The following is a 15,960-nucleotide window of genomic DNA, read 5'->3' as shown; positions in this document are numbered from 1 at the left end:
TTCTTTACCGTCTGAGACACCTGGAAGCCCAAGGACCTCTGGAACAGGGCTCTTTCTGTCCCAAGAGTCTGAGAACAAGGCGTGGTCCTTCACTGAGCCTTGGGCTCCTCATCTGGAAAATGGGTGTTGGCCTGGGCCTCTGGTGTTTGGACACTCTTGGGGGGCTTCCTGAAGGTGGGAAGGAGGGAGAGCCGGGCTTCTGGACCCCTCTGCTCAGCAGCTCTAAACCGAGTGGAAGGTTTCCTTAGAAGTGTCAGCAGATTGAGGAAAAAATGGAAACGCTGAGCTAGGATTTCTTTGAGGGGCTTTCTGGCCCAGGGGCTGGAGTCTCCCCACCAGCTGCAGGACTGCCCCCCACCATTTGTCCCCAGGGCCCAGACTGGCTTCCCTACAGGAAGTGGAAGGGGGCAGGTTCTTGTCCAGTCTTTCCCCGGACCTCCAGTCTCACCCTGACCCACTCCACACCGTGTCCTCCTTTTCTCTGGAGTGGGCAGCCAGGAGGGAAAGTCCTGGACTCCAGGCTGTGACATTGGGGAAGTTATGCAATCTCTTGGGAGTGATAGTGTGACCTCCTAGGGTGACAGAAGAGATACCTGTGGAAGGCTTTTTGCTGAGAGCCTGCAGCAACAGGGCTGAGCCATTCATCTTAAAAATGGGTACAATCCATGGCCCTGGGGCCATCACAAGCTCTCACCTGGGACAAGCACGTGGCTGCCTCCCAGCCTGTTTTGTCCTTGAAAGGTACTTCCTACCTTGAAAGTAAGTCCCACTTCAGGGCCCCTGCCCAGGCTGTTTGTTCTCTTTGTGGCTGTCCCCTTCCTGTGGTCACCTGCTGACTCCTGGTGCCCTGTGGGCCCTGGGATGGCAGTCCCCCAGGGCAGACGGTCAGCGCCTTTCCGACAGTGACCCTGATGCCCTTATCAGGGAAATACTAGCACATGGAAGGAGGAGCCTGGTAGGTTGCAGTCCATGGGGTTGCACAGAGTCGGACATGACTGAAGCGACTTAGCAGCAGCAGCAGCGGACTCAGGGTGAGCATGTGCCCCGCCCCGCCCCCAGAAGGAACGCTGAGCCTGCAGCGCCACCCAGGGGCACCTGGAATAGCTGCACCAATGTGGAGCAGGTCATGCTCTGCTGGTAGTGGCCCCTGGTAGTGGCTGAGGGCATTGCGCCCTCAACGTCTGCAAACGGGTAGTTGCCTAGGAATAACTTGTTTAAAGGACCAAGTGACTTTGGGTTCCAGAATCATTGCGGACAGTGACTGCAGCCACGAAATTTAAAGATGCTTGCTCTTTGGAAGAAAAGCTATGACAAACCTAGATGTGTTAAAAAGCATAGGCATCACCTTGCTGACAAAGGTCCATAGTCGAAGTTATGGTTTTTCCAGTAGTCATGTATGCATGTGAGAGTTGGAACATAAAGAAAGCTGAGTGCCAAAGAAATGATGCTTTCGAACTGTGGTGCTGGAGAAGACTCTTGAGAGTCCCTTGGACTGCAAGGAGGTCAAACCAGTAGATCCTGAAGGAAATCAGTCCTGAATATTCATTGGAAGGTCTGATGCTGAAGCTGAAGCTCCCGTACTTTGGTCACCTGATTCGAAGAGCCGACTCATTGGAAAAGACCCTGATGCTGGGAAAGATTAAGGGCAGAAGGTGATGGGGGGATAGAGGATGAAATGATTGGATGGCATCATCGATTGAATGGATATGATTTGGGAAACCTGATGTGTTCATGGGGGTTGCCAAGAGTCGGACACAACTTAGTGACTGAACAAACAACAAAATGACCACTGGGGAAGCCCCCTGGCCTGTTAGCCATCCCATTGCCTACTGCCTGGAATCCTTCACTGGTGGGTCATCTTTGCCCTTGATCCTCCCTGTCCCTTATGCTAGAATCCCTGGGGCCAAGTCATCCACCCATCTCCCTGGCTGAGTTCCCCCTTCTGTCTATAGATTTCTTTTGTAGTCTCAGGGCCTGGGCCTGGTCTGTGCAAAGAAGGAGGGAAGGGCCTTGGTAGAGCCACTAAGAAAAGCAGTGTCCCTGCTTTATGATCTGCACAGTCTTGGGCCCAGAAGAAAAGCAAAAGTCTTTAGGGAAGCCTTGTTCATTTGCCCCTTCAATCGGCCAGCATTTATTTACTTGGCGTCTTCCATGAGATTGGGGAAATGGAAATTCACAAGAACCAGCCCATGCCTATAATGTTGGGAGTGGCTGGTAGGTCACATGCCCGAGCAGAGGGCAATAGAGACATGATCTTTTAAGTCCTGGTACGCTAGGCGTTCACTTGTTGTGTTTATGATGGGCTAGTTCCAGTCCTGGGGCCCGCCAGGCCCTGGTTCCTTCACAGATGGGTGTAGGTACCCCACTGGATCCATAGCTAATCTTTTCCACTTCAGACTTGGACCAGGGGGCTCCTTGAGAAGCTGTGTCCAGAGGGGCACACCTCTCCAGGGATGGCACAGCTGGGACAATTGAATTTTGATTGCCCCAAGGCTCTGTATCATGAGCAGTGGCCTGTCACTCCGGGGCAGTCTGTGCCCAGTCCAGGTGGCTGCCACCTCTGCCCTGCCCCGCCTGGCTCACCAAAGGCCTCCTCTTGGCTCCCAGTGGGCCAAGAAGGTCTGAGTGTCCCTTCCCATTGGAAGCCTGGGAACTTGCCAGGCCAGTGACTACCGCTGGGGCTCTAGGTCCACAACCAGCCTGGACTGCCCTGCCAGGCCCTCCTCTGGGCGTTTCCACCACCCGCAAAGCTGATACATTTTTATCAGGGTGGACATCTTGCCATGGTGAGCTCTTATCCCCTCTGCAGGGACTAACTCCCCTCGTCTCCACCCACTCCACCCAGCCCCTCGCTCCTCTGGGGAGCCGTCTGACACTGATGTGGGGCAGGAAGAGCCCAGGCTCTGGGAAATGGCCCTTCCCTTGTGGGGCGCCCCCTGGGGAAGGGGAGGGCCAGGCGGGGTGAGGGCCTGGAATTCAGCTGCCCAGTCCTTTCCTCTGGCTTCAGCCTCCTCCCCTGTGAATCGAGGTTTGTTTCTGTAACCACTGGGGGGGCTATGAGTTTGGCAAAGGGTGGGGATCAGAAGCCCATGATTCCATGCTGGGCAAGAGCCTCAGCAGAGTATGGGGAAGGAGGGGCAGTTAGGCAGAGAGCAGGAATGAGTCTCCCCAGTCCCTGGCCCCAAGGGTGGAGAAGGTTGGGAGTGTGGGGGATTAAGTCACAGAAGGTCCACCTGGGCCAGGATTTACCTGATGCCCTCAGAGTGGCAGCAGAATCCTTCCCACCACTCTCCCCCTGCTGGGATCCTGGTTGTCACTGGTGATGGACGCTGCACTTACAGCTGGCCGGGTGTGTGTGTGTCTATTACTGTACCATCCTGAGAGTCAGAGTGCTGGGCCTAGCCTAGGTAGGAGACAGAAGACAGGCACAGGTAAGGGGGACGGAATGTATGTTCCCCAAGGCCTCCCAGACTCCAGGGCCTCTAATGGGTGTCAGGGCAGGGCAAGGCCAAAGGCTCACAGGTTGTTGAGAGATGACCTGTGCCCACTGGGGAATCACACACACGCTAGCCGGACCAGCTGGGTGTCCCAGCCAGCGACACTGAGGTCACAAGTGAAGCGGCGGAGAGGACAGGGGTCTACTCTCGAGCCTTCCCCCACCCTGCTGGGAGCAGATGCAAGGCCAGGTGGGAGCTCCTGAGGTCCTGGCTCCCCGAAACCTCTTGGCACTTCTTTGGCACTCCCAGCTTGACCTGCCAAGCTGAGCCAGCCCAGAGGGGAGGCCATAGAGAGCAGTGCAGGGGCCACGAGGAGGCTCACTGCCCTGGCACGTTCCCTGGGGCTCTTCCCAGGCTTGGGGGACCCAGTGAGCCCCTGCATGGGCACAGGCGCCACAAGACACCTGGTCCCCAGGGCTCCCTCAGCCCCTTCTGAGACTCTGCCCCTAGGGCTCGGGACACTGACCAGAGAGGGGCAGGGCCGAGGTTGGCAGAAGCGAGTGACCCGGGGCCTGCGGGTGGCCCCTCAGGAGGAGGGGGATGGCGAATGAGGATATCAGGAAGGTGGCCTGTGCCCCCCAGAGACCTTTGGAAAGCCTCATTCCACAGAGTACCCAGAAAGAGGAAGGAGGGCTCACTAATCTGAGCCATTTGCCCAAAACTCCTGGCCTGATGTGCACTTTAGGGAAGGAGAAAGGAAGTTCTCCTTGAGCAAAGGTGTGGGGGTGGGGTGGGGGGATGGACAGAGGAAAGTGCTCCCAGCGCAAAGCAGACCCCCTTCTCCATACTCCATTGACACCCCACCCAGCATCAGCGAACGGGAAGTGGAGGAGAATCAGGCTGGCGCTGAACAAGGAAGTGAGAATAAAATCATTTATTTCCAAAAGTGTAGAGGTGGGGAAGCAACATGATAAAAATTAAGGTCAGTTCCCTATGGATACAGTCTGCCTCAGGGGAGGGACAGTGGCTCTTTGGGCGGCCAGTTCTCAGTGGGAGGGCTTCAGGCAGTCTGATCCCTTGTTGCCATGGCAACCCTCAGGTCCATCACCAGTCAGAGCTGGTCCCTCCTGCCCCGCCCTCCCCTGGAGCTATCTACGGGTTAGTGGGTTAATTTCCAGATGCAGCAGCTCTGGATACTCCCAGTGGCCGCCAGGTTCCCCACCCTCTCACTTTCCTCTCCCCTCAGCTGTCTGGCCTTCGGCCCCAACCCCTCTTTGTCCCATTGGGTACCCCCACCCCCACCAAGTCCCTGGCTTCTCTGGGTTACCCTCCTCTGGGACTCTTTCCCTCTGTCTCCTGACAGTCAGGGCCATGGAGGCCTCAGTGAGTGAGCCCAGCTCAGCCCACTGTGGGGCCTGGGGAGGCTGCAGAGGGCCTGGGGGTGGGAACAGGCAGATCTTCCCAAGGCCCAGTCCCACCGCCACCCCTGGCAGAATGCATCCTGTAGCAAAAGGTTAAAAAACAAGTAAAAGACACAAGAGCTTGATAGACCGGGAAAGAGCGTGTCCACGCAGGCAGCCCCAACGTGGGGAGGGGCTGTGATGAGCTGCTGGGCTCCAGTGCCCACTCGCAGCCTGGAGGGCCTAAGTCCGCACCAGCCAGGTGGCCAGGGACTGGCTGGCACTGCCTGGCAGTAACAGAGCACTCTGGGGGGGCAGTCCGACTGCTCCAGAATCTTGGGTCTCCCAACCAGAACAAACATCTGAGCCTACAGGCCGGCTCACCCCTGACCTGGCCATTGCTTCTGCTGAGCTCTTCTGTGGCCCTGCCCCCCTGGACCAGAGGTCACAGGCTCTGGACTTGGGAGGCGGTGGGATGGAACTGCTCAAGCCCTGGGTCGGAGGGCTCCGGTGGGGCCAGGACATTTCCCTTGGCCCGGAGGCCTGAGCTGGCTGCAACGCGGGTGAAGGGAGCCTGGTGTCAGGGCCAGGGCCCTGGACATCTGAAGAGAAAGTGGGGCCTGCGAGGGCGCCCCCAGTACCGACCCGGCGGTGGGAGGGAGACCCAGGGAATCCAGCACATCATCACCCCACAGAAGGGCAGAGGATTGGCGGCTGTCCGAGGCGGTGGGGCCAGCCTGCAGGCTCAGGGAGCCGTCCCACCTGCTGGCTGGGACCCAGCCCTGCAGTGCGGACCTCAAGAGCAGGGAGAAAAGAGGGTGGTATGAAGCCTGGAGGCCAGCCTGCAGGGGCTCCCAGGCCGCACCTGTGTGCGTCTGGTCTGGCTTCAGGACAGAGGGTGGAGGCGGGGCGGGACCCAGGAGGGAGGGTGTCGGAGGGAGGCGTGAACGCCTCGAAACCAGACAGCAAGAGAGGAAAGACCGAGCCTCAAGTCTGTGGGCCGTGCACCACAGCCTCCTGAGGCCCCTCTGAGCAGAACCCCGCCCTCCCCTTCGGCTGCCACCCCCACCTGCTCCCCACCACCGTCCCCGTGGGTGCCCCAAGGGCTGCAGCTTCATTTGTGGAGGTAGGCGTCCAGCCACAGCTGCCCAGACTTCCTCAGGGACCTGGGAAGAGGAGGAAATGGATGGTCAGGGAGCAGGTCGACGGGGCCGAGGGGCCAGGGAGCCGCAGAGAGTCGGGGTCTGCGGGCCTGGGGGCCTCCTCTCAGCTCTCCATCAGGAGCCCAGGGCCCCCCGGGAGGGACCTCGTCCAACCCAGACAGAGGCCAGGCAATCCCTAGTGACAGAGGGGCCAGGTGGGGGCACCCGTGCCAGCAGGGCCCCTCTGGTCTCCACCTCGGGCGGTCCCATGACCAAGTGCCTCCCAGTCCCCTCCCTGTCCCCCAGGGACCTGGGGGGTCCCCGACCCCCATGCCCACCCCTCCTTACCCGATGATGTCTTGCAGGGCCCGGAGCAGCGGCTTCTCCTGGTACTCAATGCCGTGCTTGGCGCACAGGGACCTCACCAGGGGGGCGATCTTGTGCAGGTTGTGCCGGGGCATGGTGGGGAAAAGGCTGGGGAGTGCACGGGGGCGGGCGTGAGGGCTGGCCCACTGCCTCCACTGCCCAATTGGAGGCTGGCCGGGCCCGGGAGACCCTGTCCGCCTCTCCCTGCGTGCCTGCGGGGCAGCTGGCCTGCAGCGGTAAAGGGCTGGGCCTCGGGCTCCCTATCAATAAAGGGACCAGTTGCCCGCCCTGCCAGGCTCACGGGATCCAGGAGGATGCCAGGCCTCATGTGCAGGGGTGGGCGCCTCTGTGATCATGTGGCCTGGGGAACAAGAACCCAGGCCTCAAGGGGGCTGGCGGGCGGTGGCGGGGGTGGGAAATACAGTCTAGGGTGTTGGGGGAAAGACAGAGAGAAGGAGCCCCCACCTGCTGCCCTCTGCCAGGTGAGGCTGGTGGCAACTTGCCTCCACTGTATGCCCTCCACCCACCCCCACTCCATGCCCACGCCTGTGCTCACTGGTGCTCGATCTGGAAGTTGAGGTGCCCACTGAACCAGTCATTGAAGAAGGACTGCTCCACATTGCAGGTGGCTGCCAGCTGTTGGGGAGAAGGGGGGTGAGTGGCTGGAAGCAGAAGCACAAAGGGACCCCTCTCCCTTCTGTAAGGCCCAGCCTTCCCTGGGTCTCACCGCCCTGCCCCGATTTCCCACTGGTCCCTCCAGAAGCTCCCAGCCACTCTCTCCTGTCCGGCCCTGGCCCTCCCAGTGGAAGGACACTGGCAGCCCCAGGGAAGGGCAGGACAGCGCAGGGCCTATTGGGCAGCCACGCTCCTGGGGACATGGACCTGGGCTCCGTGGGGCCCCCCGGCAGCCAGCGCTGGCCGCCCTCACCTGGCTGCTGAACCAGTCACGGTAGGGCTCTCGGTCAATCTCCATGACGATGTGATTCATCTGTGTGACCCACACAAACCAGTGGCTCTCCAGGAACCTGGAAGGGAGCTCGGCTCAGTGTGCAGCCTGGTGGCTCAGTCTCCACGGGGTCCGGGGAATCGGTGGGAACCGAGTGTCTCTCCCAACCGCAAACGGGGCAAGTGGAGAGGGTTAAGTGAAGCCCCTTGATGAGGGGCCCGGGCAGAAAGTGGGACCTCTGAGGCTTTCCTCGGTGGACGGGGGCCTCACATCAAACCCCCATCAGCACCAGTGCTTGGGGGCCGAGGGGCTAGTAGCCAGCAAAACTCAGGCACCTGATGAAGTTGAGGAAAAGGATGGATCCCAGAACACCATAGAAAGGGATGTAGGTGATGAAGAAACGGGTGTAGTAGCTGATGGCCCAGGCCAAGTCCTGTGGAGAGAAATACAGTTAGACGTGGGAGTGTCTTGCCCTCCTGGGCATGTGGTCCCAACCACAGGTGTGTACACAGCAAGCCCAGCTCACTGCTGAGTGAAGAAACCCTACGGGCCTCCAGGAAGCTGCATACTGGGTCCAGCTAAGGATCCGAGGCCTGCCAGAGGAGGGTGTATACGACAGTCTTTGTGTCTAGGAGAAGGCTGAGTGGTTTTAGCAACGTGGAGGGGCTACAAGCTCTGCATCTAGGGAAATCCGCAGGGATGGGGACTAACATCCTAGTCCTGGGGATTCTGGAGGTGTACTACAATGTGCACACACCCCCGACACCCACAGGCTCACAAACTGCTCGTCGGCACCTGGGGGTCCTCACTCCAGCACGACAAAGGCCAGGGACGCCATCCAGCACCCACCTCAGGACCCTCCCAGCAGCCTGACAGTGCTGGCCCTCTTCCCACACCTGCGTCTCCTCCCAGCCCCTCTTCCATTCTGCTCTCTCTTCCTGGGCAAGCACCCTGCCTCCCCCAGCAGCCTCCACGGCTCTGCAACCATGGCAACCGGAGTGAACTGTCTTAGCTCCAAGCCCACTCTGTCTGCCCCTGCTAAGCCCTCCCATTCCACCCAGAGTAGCCACAGGGACTGGCGACCACTCTGCCCAGCCACCCTGCCCCAGCTCGTTTCCACCTCAAGGCCTTTGCACTGACTATTTCCACCCTCATCACTTCTCCCCACTCGGCAGGGTAGCGATGAGAGCACAGGCTCCTCCCTGTTCTCTGTACGTGCTAAGTCTCCAGTTGTGTCCAGCTCTTTGCAACCCTATAGATTGAATAGCCCACCAGGCTCCTCTGTCCATAGGATTCTTCAGGCAAGAATACTGGCGTGGGTTGCCACGCCCTCCTCCAGGGGATCTTCTGGACCCCGGGATTGAACCCATGTCTGTCTCCTGCATTCTTTACCACTAGTGCCCCTTGTGGCTATTCTGTGTCGCTTGTAAGTAACTTTCTGAGCTGTGCCTCTGATCCTCCGTCTTCAGTATGGGAAAAGACTATCCCCCGAGGTTCTACAGGCCTGAAGCTGTGGCAACAATAAGCAGAGCTTGCAAGTCTGAGCTCTAACGACTCCACTCTGGTCTCGGCACCAGTTTGCTGCCATGGAGACCTTCCGACATGCAAGCTGGATCACGCCACTGCCATCTGCAAAGCCATCACGAGCCTCCTGCCCCGTCGGGGGATAAAAGACAAAATCCAGCCTCCCAGTAGGATGCACGGGTCCCTCACATGCCCGTCCACCGTCCTGGCCTTGCCTGCAGCCTGTCACGTCTCCCATGGCCCAGGCATGCCATGCTGTCTGTGTCTAGCTGGATCTGCCCAGAGGCTCCTCCTCCCCTTATCTGCTCAGCAAACTCATCCTTCATAGGAGCTCTGTTTGGTTCATCTCCACAAGCATTCTTCCCTGTGTCAGGGGCTGAGTTAGGCGCTGGAGGCAAACCGAAGTGCTTGAGAACCCCTTGTCTGGAAGGACAGACTTAAGCCGGAGATCCCTTCCATAGCATATGGAAGGGGACACACAGTTACAAGGATGATGGCAGCGTGGCATAAGGTCCCAACCCTGTCCTGATTTAGAAAGACCCCCATCAGGAGGTGGTGCCCGAGCCGGGCTGGGATACAGTGAAGGTTGGCCAAGCAAAGAACAGTAGGATGGATGTTTGCAGAAATGACAATGCGAAGACAAGTCCGGAGAGTTGAGCAGGGAGGGGCTGTGTTTACATGTAGATTATATGCTCCATGTACTCCAGCCCAAGCGCTCCAGGTGGGGGCAAGAGACGATGGCCAGGTCACATCCGCCTGGGGGAGACTGGCCTCTATTTTGGTGGCAAGGAAGAAGACCCACTGTGCTTTAAATGACAAGAATGTGGTTCCATTTGAATCATAAAAATAGGTCCCTGCCGACTGAAGGTGAGAAGATTCTGTTATTCCAGGAGCTCAGGGACGAAATGAGGGAGGCCCAAACCAGGACCCCCGGCCCTGCCGAGGGGGCAACAGTCTCTAGGACTCTAGGAGGCAGGGGCAGTTCTGTGCAGAGACTGCTTGGTCATGGTGAACCCAGGCTGGTCCCCGGTGTTGGTGTCATCGGCTGGGGAGGAAAGGAGTGGGAAGAGTGGCTGGGAAGGGGTCTGAAGGGCCAGCAGTGGGCGGAGGGCAAGACCTCAGGACGGAGGTGGTCTTTAAGGATACATGTGCGACTAACAAGTCGCTCAGTCATGTCCAACTCTTTTCGACTCCATGGACTATAGCCCGCCAGGCTCCTCTGTCCATGGGATTCTCCAGGCAAGAATATTGGAGTGGGTTGCCATTCCCTTCTCCAGGGGATCTTCCCGACTCAGGGATCGAACCTGAGTTTCCTGCAGGGCAAGCAGATCCTTTACCATCTGAGCCACCAGGGGAGCCATTAAGGGGGTGGGGGAAGCCAATATTTAATTCTGTTTCTACTTTTCATCACATTCATTTTATTTCCTTTTCTGCGTGTACGAGTGCAGTGGTATGTACACATATATTAATGGAGGTGTGTGCTTATTAACTGTGGTGCGAAATGATACATGACCATGGGCCACTGGGGTCAGGGGTGAAGGGATAAAGGAGGTGCAGGGAGACAGAGGTGGAGGAGAACCAGTAGAGGCTGGACTTGGAAGCTGACAGGGAGAATTTCAAGAAGGAGTGGATACTGGGATCAGATGCAACGGACCTCCAGGAAGTTGAGGCCTGGGGGCAGCCCCAGGATGTAGCCAGTGGCACTGCTGGTTGGCCTTTGGAGCTGGACAGTTCTCAGCAGTGCGGGGGGTGGGGGTTGGTGGAGCTGTCCCGGGCATGGCATGGTGCCCACTAGGGGCCAGGGACCGTCCATCCCCCCTGAATTGTGACAATCAAAAATGTCTCCCTGGACTTCCCTGGCGGTTTAAGTGGTTAAGACTTTGTGCTTCCAATGGCAGCCGGCCCGGGTTCGATCCCTAATCAGGGAACTAAGATCCTGCATGCTGTGAGGTGCGGCCAAAAAAATCCCCAAATTCTCCCCGATGCTGCCAGTGGCTCAACAGAACTGCTCCCACTGAGGACCACCACCCCAGGTCACAGCTGCACTTGGCACCTAAGCTCACAGTTACCGTGAATCAGAAAACCACAGCACGGGGCAGGCCTCTGCCACGCGGGCCTCTGAGGGGTGCACTTTCGCCTGGCGCTAAGCCTGGTTACAGTCAGCTACTGTTGTGCACTAGAAGCCCAAGCTTGAACCCTACTCCCTGGCAAGAGAGCCCTGCCTCAGGGGCCTGATCAAATGTCCCTGGCTGGGCCACCTTAGCCAGTTCAGGTATAAAGTCTGATTCCCTTTCCCACTGTGCCTATTTCATGCTTTGTCCTTCAGGGAACACACACAGTGGAAATTTTAAAAAAAGAGATTAAATATTCATGTCAGGTGTCCGCCATGAAAGCAGATTAGTGTCCTGAGCAGCAGCAGCGCTGTTCTCTTCCACTATGACTCCTCCCGGGGCTCAACAGTCACCACAGGGGCAGGAGAGCTAGAGCTGGGCTCCAAGTCCCACCTCCTCACTGACCCAGAAACTCCTTCCCTCCGGCCTGGATGCGCCTTAATGGCAAGACAGGGCTTCCCTGATTGCTCAACTGGTAAAGAATCCACCTGCAATGCAGGAAACCCCGGGTCAATTTCTGGGTCAGGAAGATCCGCTGGAGAAGGGATAGGCTACCCACTCCAGTATTCTTGGGCTTCTCTTGTGGCTCAGCTGGTAAAGAATCCGCCTGCAATGCGGGAGACGTGGGTTTGATCCCTGGGTTGGAAAGATGCCTTGGAGAAGGGAAAGGCTACCCACTCCAGTATTTTGGCCTGGAGAATTCCATGGACTAATAGTCCATGGGGCTGCAAAAAGTCGGACACGACTGAATGACTTTCACCGTGGGTGGCAGTGCCTAACTGTCCCTGGAGCACAGCGGGTACTGATAAAAAGCATGCCCTACAAGCGTGTAGTACAGGTTTCACCAGCACAGGGCTGGCAGGGACTTCCAAATCCCTCCTCTTCCCCAAACAACCCCAACCTGCTCCCGAGTTCCAGGCTGGCCCTCTTAGCAGAATCAACAGGCACCTCTGCCAATAACACCAAGGGAAGCATGTTAAGACAAAGTACTTTGAAGTCCTTCAATTGCTATACAAACACGAGGGCCTGCTACTGAGAGAGAAGTGTCTAGGGTGTGGGAGTGGGGTGAGTCCAGGCGGTGGCACTGGGAAGTTCTCGTGCCTGATCCACCCCTTGGTGTCACCTTGGGCAAGCCCCAAACTCTCAGAGTTTCACTATCTTCACTTATGAAACTAGGTTTTATAAAACAAAAAAAGACCAGCGATACCGACTAAGTGTCCGCTTCGTCTGGAAGGCACGGGTCTTGTCCCTGTCCCTGTCCCACTCCCAGTCCCATTAAACCCTGTTCTGCCAAAAGCAGGTTCTGCCCAGGGCGACCACCTCCCCCAGGGCCTCCCATCACGGGCATATTGTCCTCTTCTGAGAACCACACCTGCATGTCTACATCAAGCCAAGGACCGTCCCTCTCCAGGGTCCCCTTCTCTCTCTGGAGTGATGGGTGGGATCGTGTCCCCTAAAATGACTCTTCATCCCCGGGACCTCACAGTGGGACCTTATTTGGAGACAGTGTGCTTGTAGATGTCATTAGTGAAGACGCAGTCATTAGGGAGGGCCCTGATCCATGACTGGTGTCCTAAGACAGAGGGGAAACCCGGAGGCAGAAACACCCATGGAGAAGATGTTGGCCATCCATGAGTCACAGACAGAGGCCAGCCCAAACCATTTCTCACAGCCCCCAGAAGGGCCAACCCTGCAGACTCCTTGATCTTGGACTCTAGTCTCCAGAGCTGTGAGACTATACGATCCTGTCGTTTAACAGAAGTGCCTGCGGCACGTTCTCACGCAGATTTAGCAAACTAAGTGCCAGGCTGCTCTCCATTTACCAACTGGAGAGCAGTGTGACCTGGTCCACTGGGTCTTAGGGGCCTCACGGGGACTCAGGAGGGTGATGGCTGGAGCCTTGGATGGGTGGACTGCATGTGACTCATCACTCAGCCTTCAGGAACTTTCTGAAGGGCTCTGCCAGGGCAGGGGCTCTCCCAGTGGATGCCCTGCGTGGCGGGATCGTTCGGGCTGGGGTGCTATGGCTTCGCTGGCTCCTGCTGGCCTCAGAGCAAGTCCCTTCCTGAGAGTGACAAGGTAGTCACCCCGGGAGGAGATGCCCGGGGATGTGGGCCACCCCAGGGTCTAGTCGCCCTCCTCCCCACACTCCTGGGTCCCCTGGACTCACCGCCCAGTACTTGCGAACGATCATGGTCATGATGATCTGGTACTGGAAATACAAAGGGATGAGCAGCGGCGGCCCGACTGCAAGAGAGAGAGAGCGGAGGGGCTTGGAGCGGCCTGTCCCACCCGGCGGGGCTGGAAGATGGGGAGGAACCAGGGGGCAGAAGCCAGGATGTGGTGCCAGCTCTGTAGCTCCCAGGCAGAGGAGACCGGAACCCTGGCACCCTGAGAAGGGGGCTGGGAGTACCCGCTGGCACTGGAAGCCCGAGTGTGGCATCTGGGTGTCTGGGCCGGTGTCCCTTCTGTGTATCACGGGCCAGGATGGGTTTGTGGCTGTTGTTGCTCTGACAGCTTTGGTGTCACTTTCTGGGTCTGGAAGGGTGTCAGGTGGGAGCGGGGATGGACGGCCACACAGGGGTGGGAAGGAGGTCGGGGTTGGGCCGCCCCGGCACTCACTCAGGAAGAAGTACTCATGCTGGTGGTTGTAAGGCAGGTATTTCAGCTTCTTCTTGCCGTACTGAGGAGAGAAGCAGAGACTGTGAGCCCCCAGCACCCCTCGGACCCCCCCGCCACCATGCTCTCCGCCACCTGCTCTGCAGTCCCTGTTCCTCCCGCCCAGGGAGGCTTTCTGTCCCTCTGCACCCTGGGCCCCTCTCGGCTCCCGGTTGCTCCGGCCAACACTTCCTCAGCCCTCACTGGGCGCACCAATCCCAAGCTGGCCTCTCAGCTCAGGCGCTCCTCTACGAGCTGGTGCTTCCAAAGCTGAAGCTCGGAGTCAAGTCACTGCCCACGGCCACACAAGAAGCGGGCTCTGAACCCAAGAAAGCGGACGCAGAGCCCATGAGACAGGCAGCAAATCAATGTTTGTTGAATGAATGCACCACGGAACAAGGAACTGGGGTTGGGGGGGGGTTGTGTGCAGAGGCACTCGGAGCTCCTTGGCCAGCTTGTACCCTTTTGGAGAGAGAAAAGCCCCTGGGGTCCCCTGAGGAGCTCCCTGGAGCCCTCAATGGCTGGGAGAACCCAGGTATGGGCTCGGGAAATTGTTACCAGTCACCAGGTCAAGCATCTAGTCCTTCAAGCCGCCTGCAGTTTCCAGGCTGAGACTTGACACTTGAGGTTCCAGGCCAGGGGGAGTCACCACACGGACTCTTCAGGACACACCTGGTCACCTGGTCTTACCCCGGGCACGCTGATGCCCAGGTATGCCAGTCAGGAGGGCTGAGAGGTCTGGCTGGGGTGTGGACATCCTCACTGTACAAAGCGAGTGTGAGCCAGGGTGGGAGTGGGGGTGGGGAGACCTATGGCCCCACAGGGTCCCTGCAAGCCCCTTAATTCCAAAGTCCAGCCCCCCGAGGACCAGCCCACCCTGCTCCTTGGGGAATGAGACCAAAAGATGCTGCTCACAGAGGAGGACCTGCTCTTGCCTGCAATGCTGGGGGACTGCTCTGCCTCTCACCAGCTGAGACCCTGCACAGGTCACTTAGCCTGCCTGAGCCCTGCTTGGCATCCAAATCACTGATAGCTAAGAGGAGTCAATGAGAACACAGGCATGAATGCCAGGGGCTGACCCCTGGGACACGGCTCTTCACCTGCCCCCCACCTCCCACCCCCAGTTCCGAAGGTTGGTGCTACCCTCATCGCATGATGTCCACTCCTGCTTATTGCAGCCAGGAGATCAAAGCATGTTACAGAGGGAGAAACCCTGGATGTCCTCTGGGCCAATGCTCCCGTTCTCCAGGTGAGAACACAGAGATGGAGTAAGCGCCAGCATCACAGGGAGGGCCCATGGGTGAGAAGCCCTGGGTGACAGCAGAGCCAAGTCTGTCCCCAGGGCATTCATCTTGGCACCAGTGACCACGGGGCTGGCATGCCACCGAAGCACCATCAGAATCTATCTGTTTGGTCCATGTGGCCTGTGCCTTGGCAGGGGTCTCACCCAATCCCCAGAATGCACAAATCCTGCATGAAGGCTGTCATTAAGACTGAGGCTGGTGGTCTAGTGGTTATGAATCCACCTGCCAATGCAGGGGATGTGGGTTCAATCCCTGGTCGGGGAACTAAGATCCCACATGCATCAGGGCAATTAAGCCCGTGTGCCATAACTACTGAAGCCCATGTGCCTAGAGTCCTCGAGCAGCAACAAGAGAAGTCACCGGAATGAGAAGCCCTTGCACCCCAAACAGAGAGTAGCCCCTGCTCACCACAACTAGAGAAAGCCCGTGCACAGCAACGAAGACCCAGCCCCGCCAAATATAAATAAACAAAATTTAAAAGCTTCAGCCTACTGATTATCATTCGGGAGGAGTCAGCCTTTGGACAGGAGTCTGCCCTCTGCACCCCACCCCCTAGGCTGCCAGCCTCTGAAATAAAGGGAACTTTTCTTTCTACCAATCTTGCCTCTCATATATATTAAAAAAAAAAAGATTGAGGCAGGGCTTGGAAAGATCCCAGTCAGGGCACCCCAGACACAGTCCTGGACAACGTTGCAGGGGAGGGAGGGATTAGAGGCACCCCCCTAAGTGAGTGGTCTGGTGGTCTGGGTTCTGGGGAGCGTGTGCCTCACAGAACAGTCCCCCCGCTCCCCCCGGGGTCCTGCTTTCCCGCCCAGAAGCCAGGAAACAGGCCCCGACTTTGCAGGCTTCTCCGGCCCTGACAGGTGCCCTCCTCACCACCCCTCTGCCCCACAGGTTGCCCTGAGGGACAGCCCCAGGCCCAAAGGAACCTCAGGCTGGCTCAGCTGTATTCTGGGAGCGAGCACTAGGGGCAGGATAGGCTGGCAGAGGGTCACAGAGGGACTTGGCAGTGGGCACACCTGGGGAGCTGGTTTGAAGCTGCGTTCGCACAGCAAGCACCCCGTCTGCACTG

The 15,960-nt window shown here is 58.2% G+C and overlaps 1 protein-coding gene across 4 annotated transcripts in view; it reads right to left on the bottom strand.

Moving 5' to 3' along the window:
• Positions 1-4,356: 4,356 nt before the first annotated feature.
• Positions 4,357-15,960, bottom strand: part of FADS2 (fatty acid desaturase 2) — a 45,881-nt gene continuing 34,277 nt past the window's right edge. For all 4 annotated transcript variants that reach the window (XM_070783373.1, XM_019954811.2, XM_070783372.1 and 1 more), the window contains exons 6-12: positions 13,549-13,609; positions 13,097-13,173; positions 7,627-7,724; positions 7,274-7,370; positions 6,902-6,981; positions 6,328-6,453; positions 4,357-6,003 (exon numbers count right to left, since the gene is read on the bottom strand). In XM_070783373.1, the coding sequence (XP_070639474.1) occupies positions 5,952-6,003; positions 6,328-6,453; positions 6,902-6,981; positions 7,274-7,370; positions 7,627-7,724; positions 13,097-13,173; positions 13,549-13,609 (591 nt within the window). In that variant the 3' untranslated portion in view covers positions 4,357-5,951. The remainder of the gene's footprint in view (positions 6,004-6,327; positions 6,454-6,901; positions 6,982-7,273; positions 7,371-7,626; positions 7,725-13,096; positions 13,174-13,548; positions 13,610-15,960) is intronic.

The sequence above is a fragment of the Bos indicus genome, chromosome 29, assembly GCF_029378745.1.
Source record: "Bos indicus isolate NIAB-ARS_2022 breed Sahiwal x Tharparkar chromosome 29, NIAB-ARS_B.indTharparkar_mat_pri_1.0, whole genome shotgun sequence".
In the NCBI taxonomy this organism is placed as follows: domain Eukaryota; kingdom Metazoa; phylum Chordata; class Mammalia; order Artiodactyla; family Bovidae; genus Bos; species Bos indicus.
Note: the sequence above shows the minus strand (reverse complement) of the source record. Positions and strands in the feature narration are given on the sequence as shown.